This window comes from Apteryx mantelli, chromosome 28 (genome assembly GCF_036417845.1).
Source record: "Apteryx mantelli isolate bAptMan1 chromosome 28, bAptMan1.hap1, whole genome shotgun sequence".
Lineage (NCBI taxonomy): Eukaryota > Metazoa > Chordata > Aves > Apterygiformes > Apterygidae > Apteryx > Apteryx mantelli.
Window position 1 is genome coordinate 2,495,653 of NC_090005.1, and position 17,699 is coordinate 2,513,351.

The 17,699-nt window shown below is 59.2% G+C and overlaps 1 protein-coding gene and 1 long non-coding RNA gene across 5 annotated transcripts in view; one reads left to right on the top strand and one right to left on the bottom strand.

The window, feature by feature from the left end:
* Positions 1–15,911, top strand: NFE2L1 (NFE2 like bZIP transcription factor 1). 4 transcript variants are annotated; one of them, XM_067312186.1, is made up of 7 exons: positions 1–18; positions 4,244–4,457; positions 4,847–5,358; positions 10,514–10,729; positions 11,390–11,479; positions 11,892–12,053; positions 12,580–15,911. In XM_067312186.1, the coding sequence occupies exons 3-7, from the start codon at positions 4,849–4,851 to the stop codon at positions 13,903–13,905; spliced, it is 2,304 nt and encodes a 767-aa protein (XP_067168287.1). In that variant the 5' UTR covers positions 1–18; positions 4,244–4,457; positions 4,847–4,848; the 3' UTR covers positions 13,906–15,911. The 4 variants fall into 4 exon arrangements, with proteins under 4 accessions (XP_067168287.1, XP_067168285.1, XP_067168288.1 ...); XM_067312184.1 differs by lacking the exon at positions 1–18 and adding an exon at positions 3,572–3,636; XM_067312185.1 differs by lacking the exon at positions 1–18 and adding an exon at positions 3,924–4,062.
* Positions 14,341–17,699, bottom strand: part of LOC136994416 (uncharacterized) — a 7,485-nt gene continuing 4,126 nt past the window's right edge. The window contains exon 3 of the long non-coding RNA XR_010886504.1: positions 14,341–16,893. This is a non-coding gene — a long non-coding RNA (uncharacterized lncRNA). The remainder of the gene's footprint in view (positions 16,894–17,699) is intronic.

Sequence of the window (17,699 nt, forward strand, 5' to 3'; positions counted from 1 at the left end):
CCAAATTGGGGCTTTCAGGTAAGCCCGTGGGGCAAGGAGGGGGGCACCCCCCACCCCAATCTCTGGGGCCTTTAACGCGTGGGTGCCGGGGACGCCGGGGGGAGGCGAAGGCAGCGAGACGGGGGGTCCTGGCAGTGTGGGGCCCGGCTGGCGGGTGCTGCTGGGGGACGGGCTCGTCCCCGGGGCAGGACACGGGCGCTGCCGGGCGGATCGGCGCCTCCCAGGGGTGCGTGGGGTGCTCTGCCCCGCTGGGTTGCAGGGAGCCGGGATCCCCCGGGCGGTGATTCCCAGGTCTGCGAGCTCCCGGGTCAGTGATTCCCAGTCAGTCATCGCTCCGGGTCAGTGATTCCCGGGTTGGTGATTCCCAGGTTGGTGATCCCGGGATTGGGACCCTCCAGGTCTGACACCGCAGCCCTGGTCTCCGATCCCGGCTGCATGATCCTGGATCTCGGGCAGAGGGGCCGGCCTGGGCTCAGGGCCCTGCTCCACAGTGATCCCGGGCTCCGCCGGCCGTCGGGGCAGGCTGCCCGCTCCCCGCCGTGGCCGTGGCCGTGGCATCCTGCCGCCCGGGTCCGGGAGGTCGCGTTGAGCAACCGGCTCCCGCCCTGCTCCTGCCCCAGCTCCTGCCGCAGCCCGGCAGCGTTTCTCGGTGACTCACCGATTGCAACCGATTCACCGCTGTTTGCTTTAACCTGCAGGAGCGGCACTGGGGGCTCGGTCGGGGGGGGGGGCGGGGGAAGGCTCTGATCCTGCTCCCGCTCCCGCCAGCGAAGCAGGACGTGCTCCTGGGGACTGGCCCTGAGGTGAGGAGCACACGTCCGTGCTGAAAAGTGAGGATTTGGGGCAGGAAGGGAGGAAATAGCAGTCTCAGACGTGATGGTGAGGGCGGGATGGGTGCTGGGGAGCAGCCGGAGGCTGGTTCCTGCCCTGAGGAATTGAGGCTGGAAATTGCACCAGCGAGGTCTGCATCCTGGCGTGTGGTGGCTTTTACCTGCTCACCTGGGCTGAGCTCAAACCCAGGCCTAGAGACAGAAAAAATGACCCGTGGCGGGATTCCCGTGGGAACGCCGCAGTGCCGGGAGAGGCGCTGTGTGCCCCTCGCCACCAGTCCAAGACCGCCGGCGGGGCAGGTCCGTCCCTGGGCGCTCCTTCGCTCCCCCAAAGCAGAGGGGCAGGGAGCGCCCGCAGCGTTTTCTCGGGGCTCGGGTGACAGGGACGGCTGCCATCCCTCCAAATAGCCCCGGAGGGAAGCTAAAAATAACCCTGCGAGGGGCAGCGCGGCTCGAGTTGCTCTCAGCACCCGCCACGTCCCTGGCACGCGGGGGCCGCAGGCGGCCATCTCACTAGCCGGGTGAAACGCCGGCCCCGGCGCAAACCGCTGGGACGCCCGGGGCTCGCTCCCGCCTGGCAGTGCCCCGAATATCCCGCGATGGGATCATCGCCCGGGTCTCGCCCGTCGCCGCTCCTGCCCCGACGCATCCGGCTCCCGCGCTCCGGTGCTGCGGCCGCCGCCGTTGCCTCACTGCCGCCCGCGGCGCGGCGTGGGCCAGGGCCGCACCCCGGCTCTCATGGGTGTTTCGTGGCTTGTTTTCCAAGGGAAAATTAGGAAGACGGAGCTGCCAGCGCAGGGCGAGCCCAGGGCTCTGCAGGGGAAGGGTTGGGAGCTTTCCATCTCCTTCAGCTTTCTGTTATTCCCCCCTATTTCCCGGGACCCCAAACTGCTCAGCTCAAGGTGCTTCTGTACTCGTCATCTTCCCCCTGGCTGTGCCGGTCCCTTTTCCCCGGGATACATTTGCCTCCCTGTGGTGTTTCACACCCAGCCCTCTGGCATGGGCTGCCCCGGAGCATTGCTGCTCCCAGCCGGAGCCGTGCGGCGACGCAGGGGCTTTTCTGGTTGAGGGTGATTCACCGGCGATTTGGGGCTGCATGCTCCTGGCACACTCCTGGCACCGGACTGCAAAACCGGGCCTGCTGCTCCTGCTTTTGCTCTGGGAAGCCATCCCAGCCCTGGTAATCCAGGCCTGCTGCTGGTTCCCATCATTTGCGGTGGTGAAGGGGCTGCTTTAGCCCCTCTTTGGAGTCTGCAGCGAAGCTGCGGAGCTCCCAGCGGGGACCAAACACTTGCTCTTTGCAGCTATCACCAGCTGGCAACGTGAGGCATTGCTGCGAGGCTGCAGAGCCTACGCTCATTTTCCACGTTTTTTCGGATGAACTATTGTCTCTGGCATGCTGTTTGTCTCGGCCAGGCTGCGAGTTTCTAGGGCAGGGAAGAGAGCGTCTGGTTTTGGCAGCGGCGGCTGCTCCGGGCAGCTGCAGCGTTGCAGAAATAGCCGGCAGCAGGGTGGTGCTGCCCGGCCGCTCCTGCCGGCTCGGCTCCGCACTCGGAGCCCCCTTCTCCCAGAGCCTGCCACCAGCTCAGGCAGGAAGCCCAACACCGGTAGTGCGGATGAACTGGGGAAGATATAAATAATCCGCTCACAGGTGATGGTTGTTAACACTCACGCCACTTTGCGTCTATTTATTTAGATGCTTTATGGAGTTCCCGTCACTAACAGGACCCCCCCGGTGCTGTTCGTGGGATGACCTGGTGGCTAACAACCAGGCGAGGCCTGGAGACGAGGGAGGACGGGAGGGGAAATGGTCATGGCACGGAGCAGGCCAGAAGGAAGGGACCTGCGGCAGGTCACGGCCCCTTCCGGCCTCCCTTCCTCCAGCTGCGCGCGGAGGGCCGGGTGCCTCTCGCCGCCGTTCCAGGGGGAGAGCACAAGCGTATCTGTGAGCAGCAGAGCCGATGGCGCTGCTGGGGATCCTCTGACGTCTCGTAAGACGGTTGAGACAAGTCGCCTCTCTCAGAGCAGCTGGCGCCTCAAAGCCTGCGGGAATGCGACGTCGAGGCTCTGCCCTGTCAAATGCAGCCTGGCTTCCCGCGTCACCCGCGCCCCAGCAGCACAGCGCGGCACAGCAGGAGAGCTTGCGTCTCCCCAGCCTAAAACGGCTGCTGCGCAGCAGCTGGAGCGTGAAATTAAAGGCTTTAATTAGCCAGGCTGAGAGCCAGAGATGGCGACGCCGCCATGGCCGCCCCGCGCCCGCCGCGAGGCCTCAGGCCTAAGGGCGCCGGGCGCCATGGCAACAGTCTAGGGCGGGGCTCTGCGCTGTCATGATTGGTGCGTTCGGCCGCCACTCAAGCGCCGGCTCCTGCGCTTTGTCCCATTGGCCACTGCCGCTGCCGCTCGGCGGAGGCGTCGCGTTCCATTGGGCGGGCGCCTTGTCATTCAAGCAGTGCGTGCGGGGGGCGGGCGAGAGGCCTCGCTTCTCCTCTCCGGGCCTCGCGCGGGGGCCTCGCGGGAGAGGAGGGGGAGGGAACAGCGGCTCTGACTGCGCGCCGATTGGCCCGCCGGGCCGCCCATCGGGGGCCGCGACGGAGGCGGGAGCAACACCTCCCCGCCGCCGGCCATTGGTCCGGCGACTTGTCCCGCCTCCCCCTTTCGGGCGCCGATTGGCGGGAGGCGCCGCGCGAGGCGGGCGGGGTGGCGGCGGTTGTGGCAGGGCGGGGAGCGGCGCGCGGGGCCGGCCGCCGGCGGCTGCGGGGCCGGGAGCCGGGAGCCGGCAGCGGGCGGCGGCGGCGGCGGAGAGCGGGTAGCGGCGGGCGGCGGCGCCGCGAGGCGGCGGCGGGGGCCGGGGCCGGGGCGGGCTGCGAGGCGGCGGCGGCGGCGGCGGGAGGTGCTGAGGGGCGGTGGGGGGGTGGGGGGAGGGAGGCGCTGAGGGGACGGCGAGGCCGCGCGGGGGGGGGGGGGCGGGTCACGAGGAGCTGGGGGGGTCTTAAAGGCGCCGCGGCAGCGCAGGGGCGTCTTAAAGGGGCCGCTGGGTGGGGAGCAGCCAGGGCGGAGCGGCCGTGCCCTCGGGCCTCGCCGCCCGTGGGGGGCCCCGGGTGGGTGTCGCGGTGCCGACCTGGGCCGAGGAGCGAGAGGGAGCCGGGGCTGGATGCCTCCAGAGAGGGGAAGTTGACGCACCAGGCTAAGAATAGCTCAGGGAGGGGAAGCGTGGACAATGCTGTCGCGAAAGGTAACCTTTGTTTTGCGCGTTTCTCTATCGGTGTTTTGTCAGGAAATCAGCCTTCCCGGCGAGATTAGCTCGGCTCCTCGGGAGGCTGCGCGTGGCAAAACCGTGTAGTAGGTGCATGTGCAGCGCTTAGGGTGGTGCCTGCTCAGCGCGTTATCGCCTTCGCGCTCTGGTTATGTTTCAGCTTCTGATGAAATTGCAGCCAGAAGCGGAGGAGTCCGTGAACCTTTCCTTGATCAGTACGTTTGCCTCGTAGAGGCTCCCTCAAGAAGCTGCTCAGACCAGGAGGGGGAAAAGAAGAAAAAAGCAGTCGGCTGTCGGAGAGCACACCCTGTCCCACAGTGGGGCGAGGAATTGGGAAGGCTAGAGGAAGCTGCTGTATGTGGACTTTTTGGACAGTAAGTCACATGGATTTTTATGTAGCTGTATGAACAGTTGCAGTTCAGAGGAGGAAGGAGTACTGGAGGGTGGAGGTTTTCTTTGGGGGTATGGTTTGTTGCTTCTTGAGATTTGTATCTTTACTTGGACTCTGCTGGCCATCTTCTGGTGTATTAGGAGTTTTAAGAGAAAAACAAAATCATCCCAAACCCAAAATTTTGAATGTTCTTTAGACTTTTACCTTGTTGTTTTGTGATAACCTGAACTCTTAAGTCTTTGCTGTATTTCGCTTGCTTAAAAGTGGGGCAGAGGAAAGACAAACCCAACCAACCTGTTGTGTGGAGAATTAATCGGACTTTTTTTTTTTTTTTTTTAAACCTTCCACCTGTTTTCTTCTTTCCTCCTTCAGAAATGCTTTCTCTGAAGAAATATTTCACTGAAGGCCTCATCCAGTTCACCATTTTGCTCAGCTTGATAGGCGTTCGTGTGGACGTGGACACCTACCTGAACTCGCAGCTCCCCCCTCTAAGGGAAATCATTCTCGGCCAGAGCTCTGCTTACACTCAGACCCAGTTTCACAATCTGCGCAACACCTTGGATGGATATGGCATCCATCCAAAAAGTGTAGACCTGGACTATTATTTCACAGCTCGCAGGCTCCTCAATCAGGTGAGGGCCCTGGACAGGTTTCAAGTGCCCACCACTGAAGTCAATGCCTGGTTGGTGCACAGAGACCCTGAGGGCTCTGTGTCCAGCACCCAGCCCAGCACCGGCATCACCCTCGAGAACGGCAGCGGCCTGCAGGATGGGACCAGCCCTGACAATGGCGTGAGGGAGAGCGGAGCTGAGCAGGGATTTGGTGAAGAACTGGAAGACTTGGGAGCGGTGGCGCCTCCAGTGAATGGAGACCTGACCAAAGAGGTAGGCAGAGCCTTCTTTCGTGTGAGATGTGTGGCAGGAAAGAAAGGGAGCCCTGTGAGGGCTCAGGGAATAGTCTGGCTCTTGCGTGTTTGGTATCCATCAAAGCCTGTGAAAGTGAGCAGGACTTTGTGCATTGTGCATGCTTAGCACTTTGGAAAAGTGGGCCCCTGCTTGTGAATGGCATGGCACTGAATTGAGCTTTAGCTAGAGGGTTCTTGGTGTATGTGTGGTTTGTTTGTTTGGGTTTTTTTTTTTTTTACTTGTTTTATTTTTGGTCTGAATGTAGCAGCGAGAGGGGGTGAAAGGGTTGGGATCAGTATTTCAACCTGTGCCTGTAGCTTTGTGTTGTGAAACCAATAACACTGGGAAATAAACAGGAGCATTGAGTAACAGCCTTATCCCAGGTGTCGAAGGGTTGGTTGGGTTACTTGCGACTGGAGTTCATCCAGTTGATGTTTATTGCTTGGGTTTTCATCAGAGAGGGGTGGGGAGAGGTGAATTGGAAAGTGGTTTATTTTTCTGCGTGAGCATAACCTTTCAGATGCTGTGATGCAATCAAGTTCTGGCCCCCAGTAGCTGCTGCTCTCTTTCCTTTTTGGCGTTGGTTTCTTTGTCAAGACATGTTCAGCCTCAACATCTCCCTGACCACGTTGTGTTGATGTTAGTGCTGAATTCCAGTGTAAGGTGCTTCTAGCGCTGCTGTTGTTTCTCATAAATTGTTGAGGTCTGAGCTCAGACAAGCTGCTAAGGAGGCTGGGCGTGCAAAGAGCTGAATTTGACTCCTGTGATCCCCTGTCTCCTGTAATGAAGCCTAGAGGTGGCTCTTTGGAACAAGAAGGTGGGGGACTTCGCAGGCAGCTGTCTTGAGATGCCTTGAGTTTTTGTCATGTGGTTTCTGCACAGCAGCAGGCAGGAAATCGTGTAAAGAGAGAGGATTATGTTCATGTAGGAGAGACAAAGAGAATGACTGTTTCAGATTTAGTATTTACCGAGTATGGGCTGATGCCGTAGGCAGCGTGGATGGTGCCTAGGTTGTACTTGCGGGAAGCCTTGCCCTGTCCGCTAGGATCTCTTAGCTCCGGAGGTGAAGAGCGCGTTGGCAGTGTTGAGACTGTGGAACTGAGTGTCAAAGCCCCCTTTCTGCCTGCAGCCAGCGCTTCATGTGACCTTGGGCGCCTCAGTAAGAGGAGCTGCTGTAGGAGGATCTCAAAACACAACACTAACGTTCACAAATTCAGCTTCTTCCCTGCCCAGTGAGAGAGGTAATTCTCTGTTTTGGGAACGGGGAAGAATTTGATGAAATGCTTTGTCCAAGGTCATACGCAGCCTGTGGAAGACTTGGTTATTTTTCCCCTCTGCCTTGTGTTCTAGGCTGAGGATGTTGAGTGTGGAGAACCTTTGAAAATATGACATATACTGCTTCCACTGGGCAGGTGTTTTAGAGGAATCGAGATTAGATTTTATAGAAAACTCTGTTGCAGATTCGAATGGCAGTAGGTCAATAACTGCTGTTTTGCAGAGGCCTGCTTATCTGTGTCTTTAAAATACAGTCATGCATTAAATACCATTCTTACTGCAAGAGGCCCATATGCAGGATGCAGTGACCCTGCAACAAACCTGGCCAGCTCACACTGGATTTGCTAGGAGTGAAACTCCTGGATAATCTAGGTTATGCCGTGTGGAAAGCACGCTTGTCTGTATTGCAGTTTCAGTCCAGTTGCTGCTTTAGGGAAGGGTGGGGAAATCTTCATTTGTACCTTCTCCGATCTGCTTGTTCAAGTGTCCGTGTTCTTCCAGTCCCACTCTGTCCTCTTGAGTTTCTTCTTTTCCGTCTTTCCCACAAACTCCTGTCTTAGACAAGAGGGGAGGGTATTTTTAATTGCACCTGCCCGATGTGCCGCGATCACTTGGGGCACAGCACCTTTCTCACTGCTCCGTGAGGCGCTGAGTGCCAGGAAATCCTGCCTGCCGACCCCGCCTCCGAGCGCACACGCACGTCACATCTCCTGGTGCTCCCCCGGGGCCAGCAAGACCGTACTTGCTGCTGATGTGACGCTTCAGAGCTTGCAGTCCTATTTCAAGGCATCACCCAAGCGCTATTTTTTCACCTTTGTCTGGAACCTTGACTCCCCGCTCTCTCGCTTGGCTGGTAGATGCCGGGCAGCTCCAGGGCCTTTCCACCAGGGATGTTTTGTGCTATGCAGCTCGCAGCAGATGCTGCCTCTGGAGTGCACCTGCAGGGCTGGATCCTTCCCGAGTTTGATAGGAGCAGACGGGGAGATGATGATATGCAGATGGCTTTAGGATAGGGGTATAAATTTTTCCATGACTTCTCCTGGCACTTAAAATGTTGCAACACTATTCAGGTCATGTGGGCCAGACACGACCTTGCCCTTGGAATAAGTGTATTATTTTGGAAGCTAGAACTTACCCTTGGGTATGATGCAGGGCTCTCGTAAGCTTTGCAGCTCAGACGGGGATTGAAGAAGGGTTCTGGCTGAGAGCTTGAGGGTCATCCCCAAAAAACAAATGATTTTTTTTTTCCTTGGGATGCCTGCTTCTGCTTGTCATGTTGCTGTTACCCTAAAGACAAGGATATTTTTTTGATCCCAAATTATTCGGTTATTTTTCTCTGCAGCATTGGGGGAGGGGGGGAGGAATCGTTGTCCTCTTTGGAAAGACCAGTCCTATAGCGTTTCCACAACAAGAGGATAAAAATACATGGCAGTGAAACATATGATGAGCTGCTGGTGCTCGGTATTATCCCAGTATGACAAAGCTTCCCTCCAGCCAGTGCTGTGGTAACGGAGCATTAGCACAGGGATAAGATCTCCTTACACTTGGCTGTGCCCTCCTACAACAGTCTTGTTTACAGCCAGTTCCTAGGGACAGCGAGCAGATAGAGTGACCGGCCCGGGACGTGCTGTTTCTGTTAAGCTTAAAAGCGAGGGGGGGGTTAGTGAGATTTTTGCCTAAACTCCCTCAGCTCCGAAGAGCGAGGGAATATCTCTGTCAGTCGACTGGAGTGATTTGTAGGTTTAACTGGGCGTTTTTTTCCTTCTAGCTTGGTTTTCCCATTTGAGACGCGGTGTCGAAACAAGGGAATGAACCAAGGTCATTCTGGCCTTCCGTTTAACTGCCGAGATAGTTGTTCCTCCTTAGGGTTTATATCCGCAGCTCTTCTGAAGCTCTTTTAACAAGAGTCCCTCCTTTGAAGGGCTGCTCGGCAGTCAGATGGGTGTAAGGCGTCCTCTCCCCCCCCCCCCCCCCCCGCGGTGCTTTGACATCGGGCGCGGAGGAGGAAGCACGCTGCACGCCCAGGTGTTTGACACGGTTTTGCCCGGCACCAGGGGGAAGGGCGGGCGCGGGCGGGCGTTGAACTTGGCTCCGCGCTCTGACCCGCCGCAAGGCCGCAGGTGGCGCCGCGGGAGCTTCCCAGGGGGCTCCCGGGGGCGGGGAGGGGGGGCGGAGCGGGAAGGAGCCCCGCGTTCGCCTGCGTGCCTGCCCCGGAGGCTGCAGTCCCCCTCGGCGGAGGCGGCTGTAAGCGCTGCCCCCGTTTCGGCGGGGCGGGGCGGGGCGGCCCCGCTGCGCCACGGCGGCGGCGGCGGCGGCGGCGGGGGAGCGGCCCTGCAGGGCGGCGCGGGCCGGGGCCGGGGGGGAGGGAGGAGAGAGAGAGGGAGAGAAGAGCCGCTGCGGCCTCCGATTGGCCGGGGCGGCGGCCCCCGGCGGCGGCGATTGGCCGCGGGGCGTCGGGGCGCGGGGCGGAGGCGGCGGCCCATTGGCGGCGGCGGAGGAGGGGGGCGTGGCCCGGCGGCCGCCGCATCCCCGGCGGTGCCCCGGGGGCGGGGATTGGCCGCCGCCGCAGCCTAGGTAACGGGCGGGGGAGGGGAGGGCGGGGCCGCGCCGCAGCCCGGCCCGGCCCGCGCAGCCCGCCGGGGGGACCGGACGGGCCGGGACGGGCCGGGAGGGGCGGGGCGGGAGGGAGGGGAGGGGAGGGGGCGCCGCCGCCGCAGCCGCGCGGGGTGGGAGGGGGCGCGGGCGGCTGCCGCCGCCGCTGCCGCCGCCGCAGCGGGGCCGCGGGCACCTGTGGCCGGGGGGGCGGAGAGGCGGCGGAGCCCGGGCGGCGATGCGTGCGCGGCGCCGCGCCCCGGCCAGCCGCCGCCCCCCCCGGGGACCATGATCGGCGCGCGCCGCGGCCCGGGCGGCAGCTGGGGACATGAGAAAGGTACCGGCGGTGGCGGCGGCGGCAGTGCGGTGGGTGGGTGGTGTTGGGAGGAGGGGGGGGGGGTTCTCCGGTGCTGCGGGGATGCCGCCCGCCGCGCTGCGGGAGAAGCCGCGCCGGCTCCCCGCTGGGGCGGCTGCTGCGAGCAGCGCCCGGGGGGGTGCGCGGGCTGCACCGGGCCGGGGAGGGGGCACCGGCGGCCGGGGGGGGGGGGGAGGGTCTCTCCGTGGGGAGCCCTCGGTGCGGGCGCGGCGGGGCTCGGCGGTGCCGCGGGCAGCCCGGCGGCAGCGGCGGCGGCGGCTCAAGTTGCATCAGGTGGCTGGAAATGCGGGGTTTTTCCTCCTGGCGCACTCCACCCCTTTATGCAAATGGCAGGAATGGCACCACAGGCTGATGCAAGCTGGCCACGGCGCAGCCACCGCCACGGCGCAGCCACCGCCACGACATTGGCCCAGCCGGCAGCCTCCGGCCTCCTCTCCCTGCGCCGCGAGGCCATGGAGAGCAGGGAGGGGACGGCCCGAGTCGCTTCCCATGGAGTTCCCGTCCTCCCTCCCACCCGGCTCTTCCGCAGAGCTGCTGTCGGAGACGTAGCGAGGCAGAGCGACCAGAGGCTGTTATGGAAAGGCGGCACGGACACTGCACCGCGTGCGCGCCGGGGCTGAAGGAATGGTGTGCCTAGTGCGGGGCACCGGCGGGGGGGCCGGGGCGAAGAGCCGAGCGGCCTCGAAGCGTGCCCCGGCCCGGGGGCCGCGGCGGGAGAGCGGGGCAGAGCGAGGCCCGGGCCGGCGGGAGGCGCTGGCCCTCGGGGAGGAGGCCGCGGTGCCGCAGGAGGCGGCGGTGGCCCTCGGGGAGGGGCAGGGGGGAGCAGCCTCTCCTCGGCGGGGTGGGTGGGGACCCTGCCGAGTGCTGAAGAAGATCTTGTCTGTCTTGCAGGACATCGATTTGATTGACATCCTGTGGAGACAGGATATTGATCTCGGCGCTGGGCGAGAGATTTTTGACTACAGCCACCGTCAGAAAGAGAGCGAAGTGGACAAAGAACTGAGTGATGGGAGGGAGCGTGGGGACAGCTGGAGGAGCGGAGGGAATGAGATCTTGGATAGAAACCTGCTAGTTGATGGAGAGACCGGGGAGAGTTTCCCTGCGCAGGTAACACCCCTGAGGAGGTCTGGCTGCTGCCTGTGCCTGTCCTTCGTGGCGATGCAGCGCGCGGAGGTCTGCGCTCCCGCTGCGAGAGCGGGGAAGGCGAGGGGCCCTCCAGCCAGCTGTCAGCGCGAGTGGCATTGAGTGTGACTTTCACTGGGGATCTGCTGAGCCGTAGGATAAGGGTTGCCTGGGTGGACAAGAGGATTTGACGCCGGAAAGCGCGGTCTGTCTGCCCGGCCGGAGAGCTGCAGCGAGGTAGAGAGGGTAACGGCCATGTCACTGTCGGCACAGCGCTAGGATGTCAGCTCTGTTCCACGGCGCCGTTTGGGAATGAGAGTTGCTGGTTCTTACTCTGCCTTTAGGTTGTCTGGCAAAGCAGTGGGGAGTGCGGAGCGGCGTAGGTAGGAGCAGAATCCCCTGTAGCAGAGTCCTCACGCTGGCGGTAGGTGAGACTCGCTCGGAGCGGAGGGCGTACATTTCCGTCCCTGGTGTGCTTAGGGGCAGCTCTGACGTTCTCCAGAGCAGAAGGATGGAGCCTGTGAAGCACTGGGTGGGGCCTCTGGCTCTTTTTGGATGCGCTGTAATAAAGCCCTGCTGTAGGAGCTTGTTTTTCATTACCACCTCCCTAATCCTGGGGCTATGATTGCTTGTGTTTTGCATCAGGTGCCTGGTGTGGAGGATCAGACAGCCCTGTCCCTGGAGGAGTGCCTTAGGCTCCTGGAGGCCACCTTCCCTTTCGGGGAGAATTCGGAGGTGAGTGGAAGGGACTGCAGAGGGGGGCAACTGCGTCTTGCCTGTCGGTGGTGGGCGAGATGGATCTCGAGCCAGGGACAGCTCTCGTTAGCGCACTGGGATTTCGGTGCCTTTTGTACCCCTAACTGAGACCACAGAACTGGCAGTAAATTGGGTTAGCCTGTTTAAGGAGGCTCCAGGCACCATGCCTGTGAAACTAGCGTGGGGAGGGGGGGGTGGTCACAATTAATTAAAGACTTCTGGCTTTGCTTCTAATTAGTTCATAGTGAACTGTGGAGGAATAACTGCAACCAGTTTGCTTTGAACAAAGGAGAAGTAATTGCCTGCGTGGAGGTGGAAGGGCATTCCGGGGATTGCTGCCTTCCTGGCCGTGGCTGCTTAGCCGGGGACTGACTCTACCTCACGTGGTTAGTTTCCAGCTGCAGATGTCTCCACCCTAAGCGAAGCTGTGCCTAGCGAGAGCAGGTCTGCAGGCGTCCAGAACGGCCTGCTGTCTCCTCTCCTCGCAGAGACCGAATCCCCGTTCGATCTGGAGCAGCAGTGGCAGGACCTCATGTCTATAATGGAAATGCAGGTTAGCGCTCGCGGGTGCCCTTGCTCCCTTTTCTCTTCCCAGGCGGTGCCTGGATCGGGACCGCGGATGTAAAGGCTGCTGGGAGGTGGGGCAGCATCGCTGATGAGGTGGCTGGCACCAGGCAAGGCGGTGAACTCGAGGGCTGTTCACGGGAAAGCGTTTGCCCTTCCGAGCACAAATTGCTTTTCAGTTGAATGTACAGCAGATCTAATGGCTGTTCCGAGCACCTGATTTTTGGAGAATTGTGCTTTGGGGGTTAGTAACAGCTGCTTTGTTCTTTGTCCCATCCTATGCGGTAACACTGTGTTGCCTGTGTTGCGACTGCTATTGCTGGCAGAGCCTTAAATCTTCTGCAGCTGACAAATGCTGCGGGGGCCACTGGAGCTGGCTCCTTCCATGGGATCTACAGGCATTGTCTTGCCTCTTTTTGGCACGTACTGGTGGTGGCTGAAATATGCAAAGGGGCCTGGAAAAAAGCAGGGCTTGAGCGCTGCTTATTTACTGAACTGTTTCAAATCTCTTCCAGGCTATGGAAGTGAACAACACAACCGCTGAAACCCTGTACAACAGTACAAGCGGAGACCTGCTGACTTCTAACTACAGCCTCGCGCCAAACACTCCCATCAATCAGAATGTCAGCCTGCATCAGGCCTCTCTGGGTAGCTGCACACAGGACTTCTCCCTCTTCAGCTCGGAAATCGAAAGCCCCTCCATGGCTGGCAGCTCAGCCCTGCTTCAGCTGGCTCCGGACAACTCCACTGGCCTCAACACGACCTTCGGCTCTACCAACTTGAGTGGCATCTTCTTTCCTCCGCAGTTGAATAGCACAGTCAACGAGACGGCTGGCCCCGAGCTGCCAGACCCGCTGGGTGGTCTTCTGGACGAAGCCATGCTTGATGAGATCAGCTTGATGGACTTGGCTATTGAAGAAGGTTTCAACCCAGTGCAGGCCTCTCAGCTGGAAGAAGAGTTTGATTCTGACTCAGGTCTTTCTCTGGATTCTAGCCACAGTCCTGCTTCTCTGAGTAGCTCAGAAGCCTCTTCCTCCTCCTCCTCTTCCTCCTCCTCCTCCTCCTCCTCCTCGTTTTCTGAGGAAGGAGCTGTCGGCTACAGCTCAGACTCTGAAAACGTGGACTTTGAAGAAACGGAAGGGGCAGTGGGATACCAGCCAGAGTACAGCAAGTTCTGCCGCATGAGCTATCAGGACCCATCGCAACTACATTACTTGCCTTACCTGGAGCATGTTGGCCACAACCACACCTATAACATGGCACCGGGGGCTCTGGATCCCGAGGAGCCCAAACTGCCCAACATCGGGAAGAAAAGCAGCAAGGAGAAGCCATCCGAGTTTCTGGACAAGCAGATGAGCAGGGACGAGCATCGAGCCAGAGCCATGAAAATCCCTTTCACCAACGACAAGATCATTAACCTGCCTGTGGAGGAGTTCAACGAACTTCTCTCCAAGTACCAGCTCAGCGAGGCGCAGCTGAGCCTGATCCGGGACATCAGGAGACGAGGCAAGAACAAGATGGCTGCCCAGAACTGCCGCAAGAGGAAACTGGACACCATCCTCAACCTGGAACGGGACGTAGAGGACTTGCAGAGGGACAAGTCCAAACTGCTCAGGGAGAAGGTGGAATTTCTCAAGTCCATCCGCCAGATGAAGCAAAAGGTGCAGAACCTCTACCAGGAAGTGTTTGGTCGTCTGCGGGATGAGAACGGCCAACCTTACTCTCCAAATCAGTATGCCCTACAGTATGCCAGCGACGGCAGTGTTATTTTGATACCTCGCACCTTGGCTGACCAGCAGGCCAGGCGGCAGGAGAGGAAACAGAAAGACAGGAGGAAGTGAGGCAAGCGGGAGGAGTGGGAAACTCGCTAAAGTTAGAACTGGAGAAGGGCTGAGCCTGGAAGTACTTAGAGGAACTTTCATGCCTTCTTATCCAATATATCTTCTCAAACATGACTGCTGCCGGTCAGTGTACAGGAAGAGACTGGTGCACTTGGAGGGTGCGGGACCTGCACATTGCGTTTCCGATGGCTCCCTGCAGGGAGAGACTGGGGAGGAATGGACAGTGCACTGGCGAGCCCAGCGCCTTCTACAACCTGGAATCCTTTGAGCACAGGAAAATAAGCTGGCATCACTGGTGGTGAGAATTGGCAGAGGTGGAAAAACTACTGTTAGGAACTGGCTTTAAATAAGAAAAGAGATTTAAGCAAATGAACTTAAAACAAGTTATAGGAGAGACATTTTTCTGAACTTCCAAAGTTCTGTGATTTCAGGTAGTTGTTTTTTTTTTTCTTTTTTTTTTTTTCCGAACCAGTTTTGACATCGGTGTGTGTGATTCAATCTGATTTAATTCCAGATTAACCAACATCCCTTCCTAGATCAGACCAGTGCACACATGGAAACACAAGTGGTGTGACTTCCATTAATCCTTTCCAGTCTGCGCACTCTTAGACGGGGCTAGCGGGAGAACCATTACTGTATGCCTGGAGGAGCGGTGCAGCCTTTTTTTTGGGGAGGGGGGGTGCTTGGCTAGAGCTACAGGATTTCCGGGAGGGGGTGGAACTGGAAAGGGTTAACAGAACCAACGCATACGCATCCCCCCACCAAACTCACAGAGCATGTCACTGCCGCCGAGCCAGCGCCGTGCTGGGACGCTGAGATGCGTTAGATGAGAAGGCACACGCAGCCGCCTGCATGCAACCGCTGTCTTCTCCCACTGACTGGCTGCGGAACCGCTTGGGGGGAAGTAAGTGGGGAGGGGGTGGGCGCCAGCACCCCGCAGCCGGGTTGCCGGCGGCTTGGGGGGAGGGAGCCGGCTGCCGGGGGGCCGGAGCGGCCCAGGGCGTGGGGTGGGGGAGTAGCAATTCCAGCCGGCGTCGAGCACAAGGGGAGCGGAGGGTTCCTGCCCCGGGCCCTGGGCTTGTCACTTATAGAAGTAGACATCTGTTAGGATTCCTGTTTCTTAACCGCGCTTTGATTTTTAGGGCTTCAGCCCTGTTTTCCCTATAGGGTCTAGAGTGCTTGTGTTGAGTAAAAGGGAGAAGCCCAAATGTTCAAAGCTGCTAAATGTTCTCTTTGCCATAAAGATTCAGTGTAACCGTGTGATCACATTATAGGATTCTCTTCTGTCCCTAGGTGTTGGTCTGACTTCCTTTGTTTTAAGGAGGGGGGTGGGGGTAGTGCCTTGATCACTGTTGGTCTCCGAGACGGAGACAATCCTAGAAGCTGTATTTACAATATAGCACAGCTGGGAGTGTACTGACTTTACCAGCAACCGAAAAGCTTAAAATGGCTTTCCTAGCCAGTCCTGTGCATGTGATATGGGGTGAGGGCGTAGCACGGAGGGGAAACTGGCGCATGTGAGGAAAGACTCGGGGTGGCGACTTAAGGGAAGAAAACCTTGTCATGCAAGAGAGAAGCCAACCTCTGCTCTGGAGGCCTGGGGAAGGCAGCAGTGGTGCAGGGCTGCCGGCAAGGAAGGTGTCTGCTGTCATGGGCATGTTTTCCAGGCTACGGGGAAAGCGGTTGCATCTCAGAGAGCATCGGGGTGAGACCTGTGGGGTGCTCAGTGTATTCACCGTGCTCCCGAATGGCACGAGATGGACGAGCTGGGACCACAACGGTCTCTCCCCTCCCAAGCTTCTGAGATTCAACGGCTTTACTTACGTGGGAGACGAAGCACAAGTAGTGGCGATGTGGTGGGTGTGGGGAGGTTGGAATGGAGCCCTGTGTGTATGTTTTAAATTATTTTCCTCTTAGAAAATTTATTTTAATGGTCTGTGACCTGTCAGGGAAAGAAGAGAGATTGTGTGAGCACAGGACAAAAATAAAACGGCTTATTCACTGTATTTGTTTCATGGATTTTTTTTTTTTTAAAGATAAAATGTGTTAGAGAAGCTAAGCAGCCTCCTCTTCTGGGTCCTTCTCAAGCACAGTGGCAGCTGGCTCTCTCCTGCTTTGCTGTGCTCGGGGAGCAAGGCGGGTTTTGCCTCCATGCACCAGCCCTGTCCTCGGTGACAGGGACTGTCTGGGGCCGGGGAGGGAGCCTCTCTCTGCACAGCCTGCAGGTAAGAACCTCAGAGGGGAGGAAAAGGAAAGACGCCTCTGTTTTGTGGTATCTGTGGGAAAGGGAGGCAGCTGTGGCTCAGCTAGTTGGTTTTTTTTCCCCCCCCCTCGTTTCACAATAATATCTTCTTTCTTAAAGCAGAGAAAAGTGCTTTTCTGGTTAAAATTCACAGCTGCCCTCCCCTCCTATTCCTGCTGGCAGCACTGTGAGCGCTTCAGGCCTTGGGCCCTTCCCTGGGCCCGGCTCCAGTGCCGTCCTCGTGCTGGGGCTGCTCCTGCAGCTGCCAGGGCCCCACAGCCGCTGCTTCGCTCTCCGGAGAGCCTCACCCTTCCTCTCTCGACCCATCTCTGACACAGCTATACTAATAAAAGCCTTTTTTTTATTGAAGTTAATGCAGCCCTTCGGGCTCTGCTGCCACTCACCAGCATCAAAGCGGAGGGTCTTCCCAGGAGGGCAGGGATGGTCCTGCTCTTTTTTTTTTGCAGGATGCCCAGCAAAGGGCAGGACGGGCTCACTGGGGCTGTTCGCACAGGGTCATTTACTGACCCCGCTGTGGAGAAAGTTACTGGTCCGTCGGCCAAAGCCACTTCCAAGCTGCTGTAGTTAAAGGGCAGGGACACAGCTGGGGCCAGCTTGTGTCCTGCCAGCAGCAGGGGCCAGATGTGCTTCAGCACAGCCTGGCCACCCTCCTCAGTGCTTAAGTCGTCGGAGCCAGACCTCAAAGTCCTGCTTTCCCATTGGGCAAGCAAATGGCATCAGCACAGCTAGGAAAAAAAAAAAAAAAAATCCCTCCTGCAGCTCGAGCCAGTGCCGCTGCTATGTTACACAAGCCCCACCTTCCTGACAGGTTTAGGCTGTAGCGTTGGTTACAGAGCCAAAGTTTACTCAATCACGGGTATATTTATATCATGCTCTGCAGGCTGGCTCCTGCCTCCCCCCCCAAGGCCTAGGCCCAGGCAAGCCTGGCAGGAGCCAGCAGGACCAGCACTTCATCTTCGTGCCTGCAGGGATAAACACTCGTAAGCGCCTCGGTCCTGCCGCGCAGCCCACCGAAGGGCACTGCTGCACCCCCGGCTCAGCGGCCGCGCTGCGCCACGGCCGCCCCCACCTCGCTGCCTGCTTGGGTGAGCCGTGGTGGTGCCGCTTGGCTGCGAGCTGGCGGGCGGCTGCCAGGTTGGCTTTAGCCTTGGCTCAGGCCCCTTGTTTGCAGCCCTTTCCCCATCAGGGCTAATCATTTCTGGGCCCTGCTGCTCAGTTAACGTCCAGCCAGTCTCAAGGGCAGGCGCTGACTTTACTGCTGCTTTACATAAAGGTTTGGGCTCTGCCAGGGGAGAAGGCAGCGAGCGGACTGAGCTGTCGGAGCAGGCCGGCCGGCTGGGCAGAGACGCCAGCAAGCCGCTACAGGACGCGAGCTGGCTGCATCTAGAGCAGGCTGCTGCTGAAAGCCTTCCCGTGCAGCCGGGAAGGACCGTGGGCCCCGCTGAAGACTTTACTCGCAGCTTGTCCAGCCTTCTGCTCTTTATGAAAGAAACCCAGTAAGGAAAACTGGTCCTGGGAGCTACTGACGCGT

Coding starts and splice junctions, on each gene's coding strand:
- NFE2L1 (XM_067312186.1), top strand. CDS start 4,849: ATGCTTTCTCTGAAGAAATATTTCACTGAAGGCCTCATCCAGTTCACC. Junction 10,730..11,389: donor GGGAGAGTTTCCCTGCGCAG/GTAACACCCCTG, acceptor GTTTTGCATCAG/GTGCCTGGTGTGGAGGATCA. Junction 12,054..12,579: donor TGTCTATAATGGAAATGCAG/GTTAGCGCTCGC, acceptor AATCTCTTCCAG/GCTATGGAAGTGAACAACAC.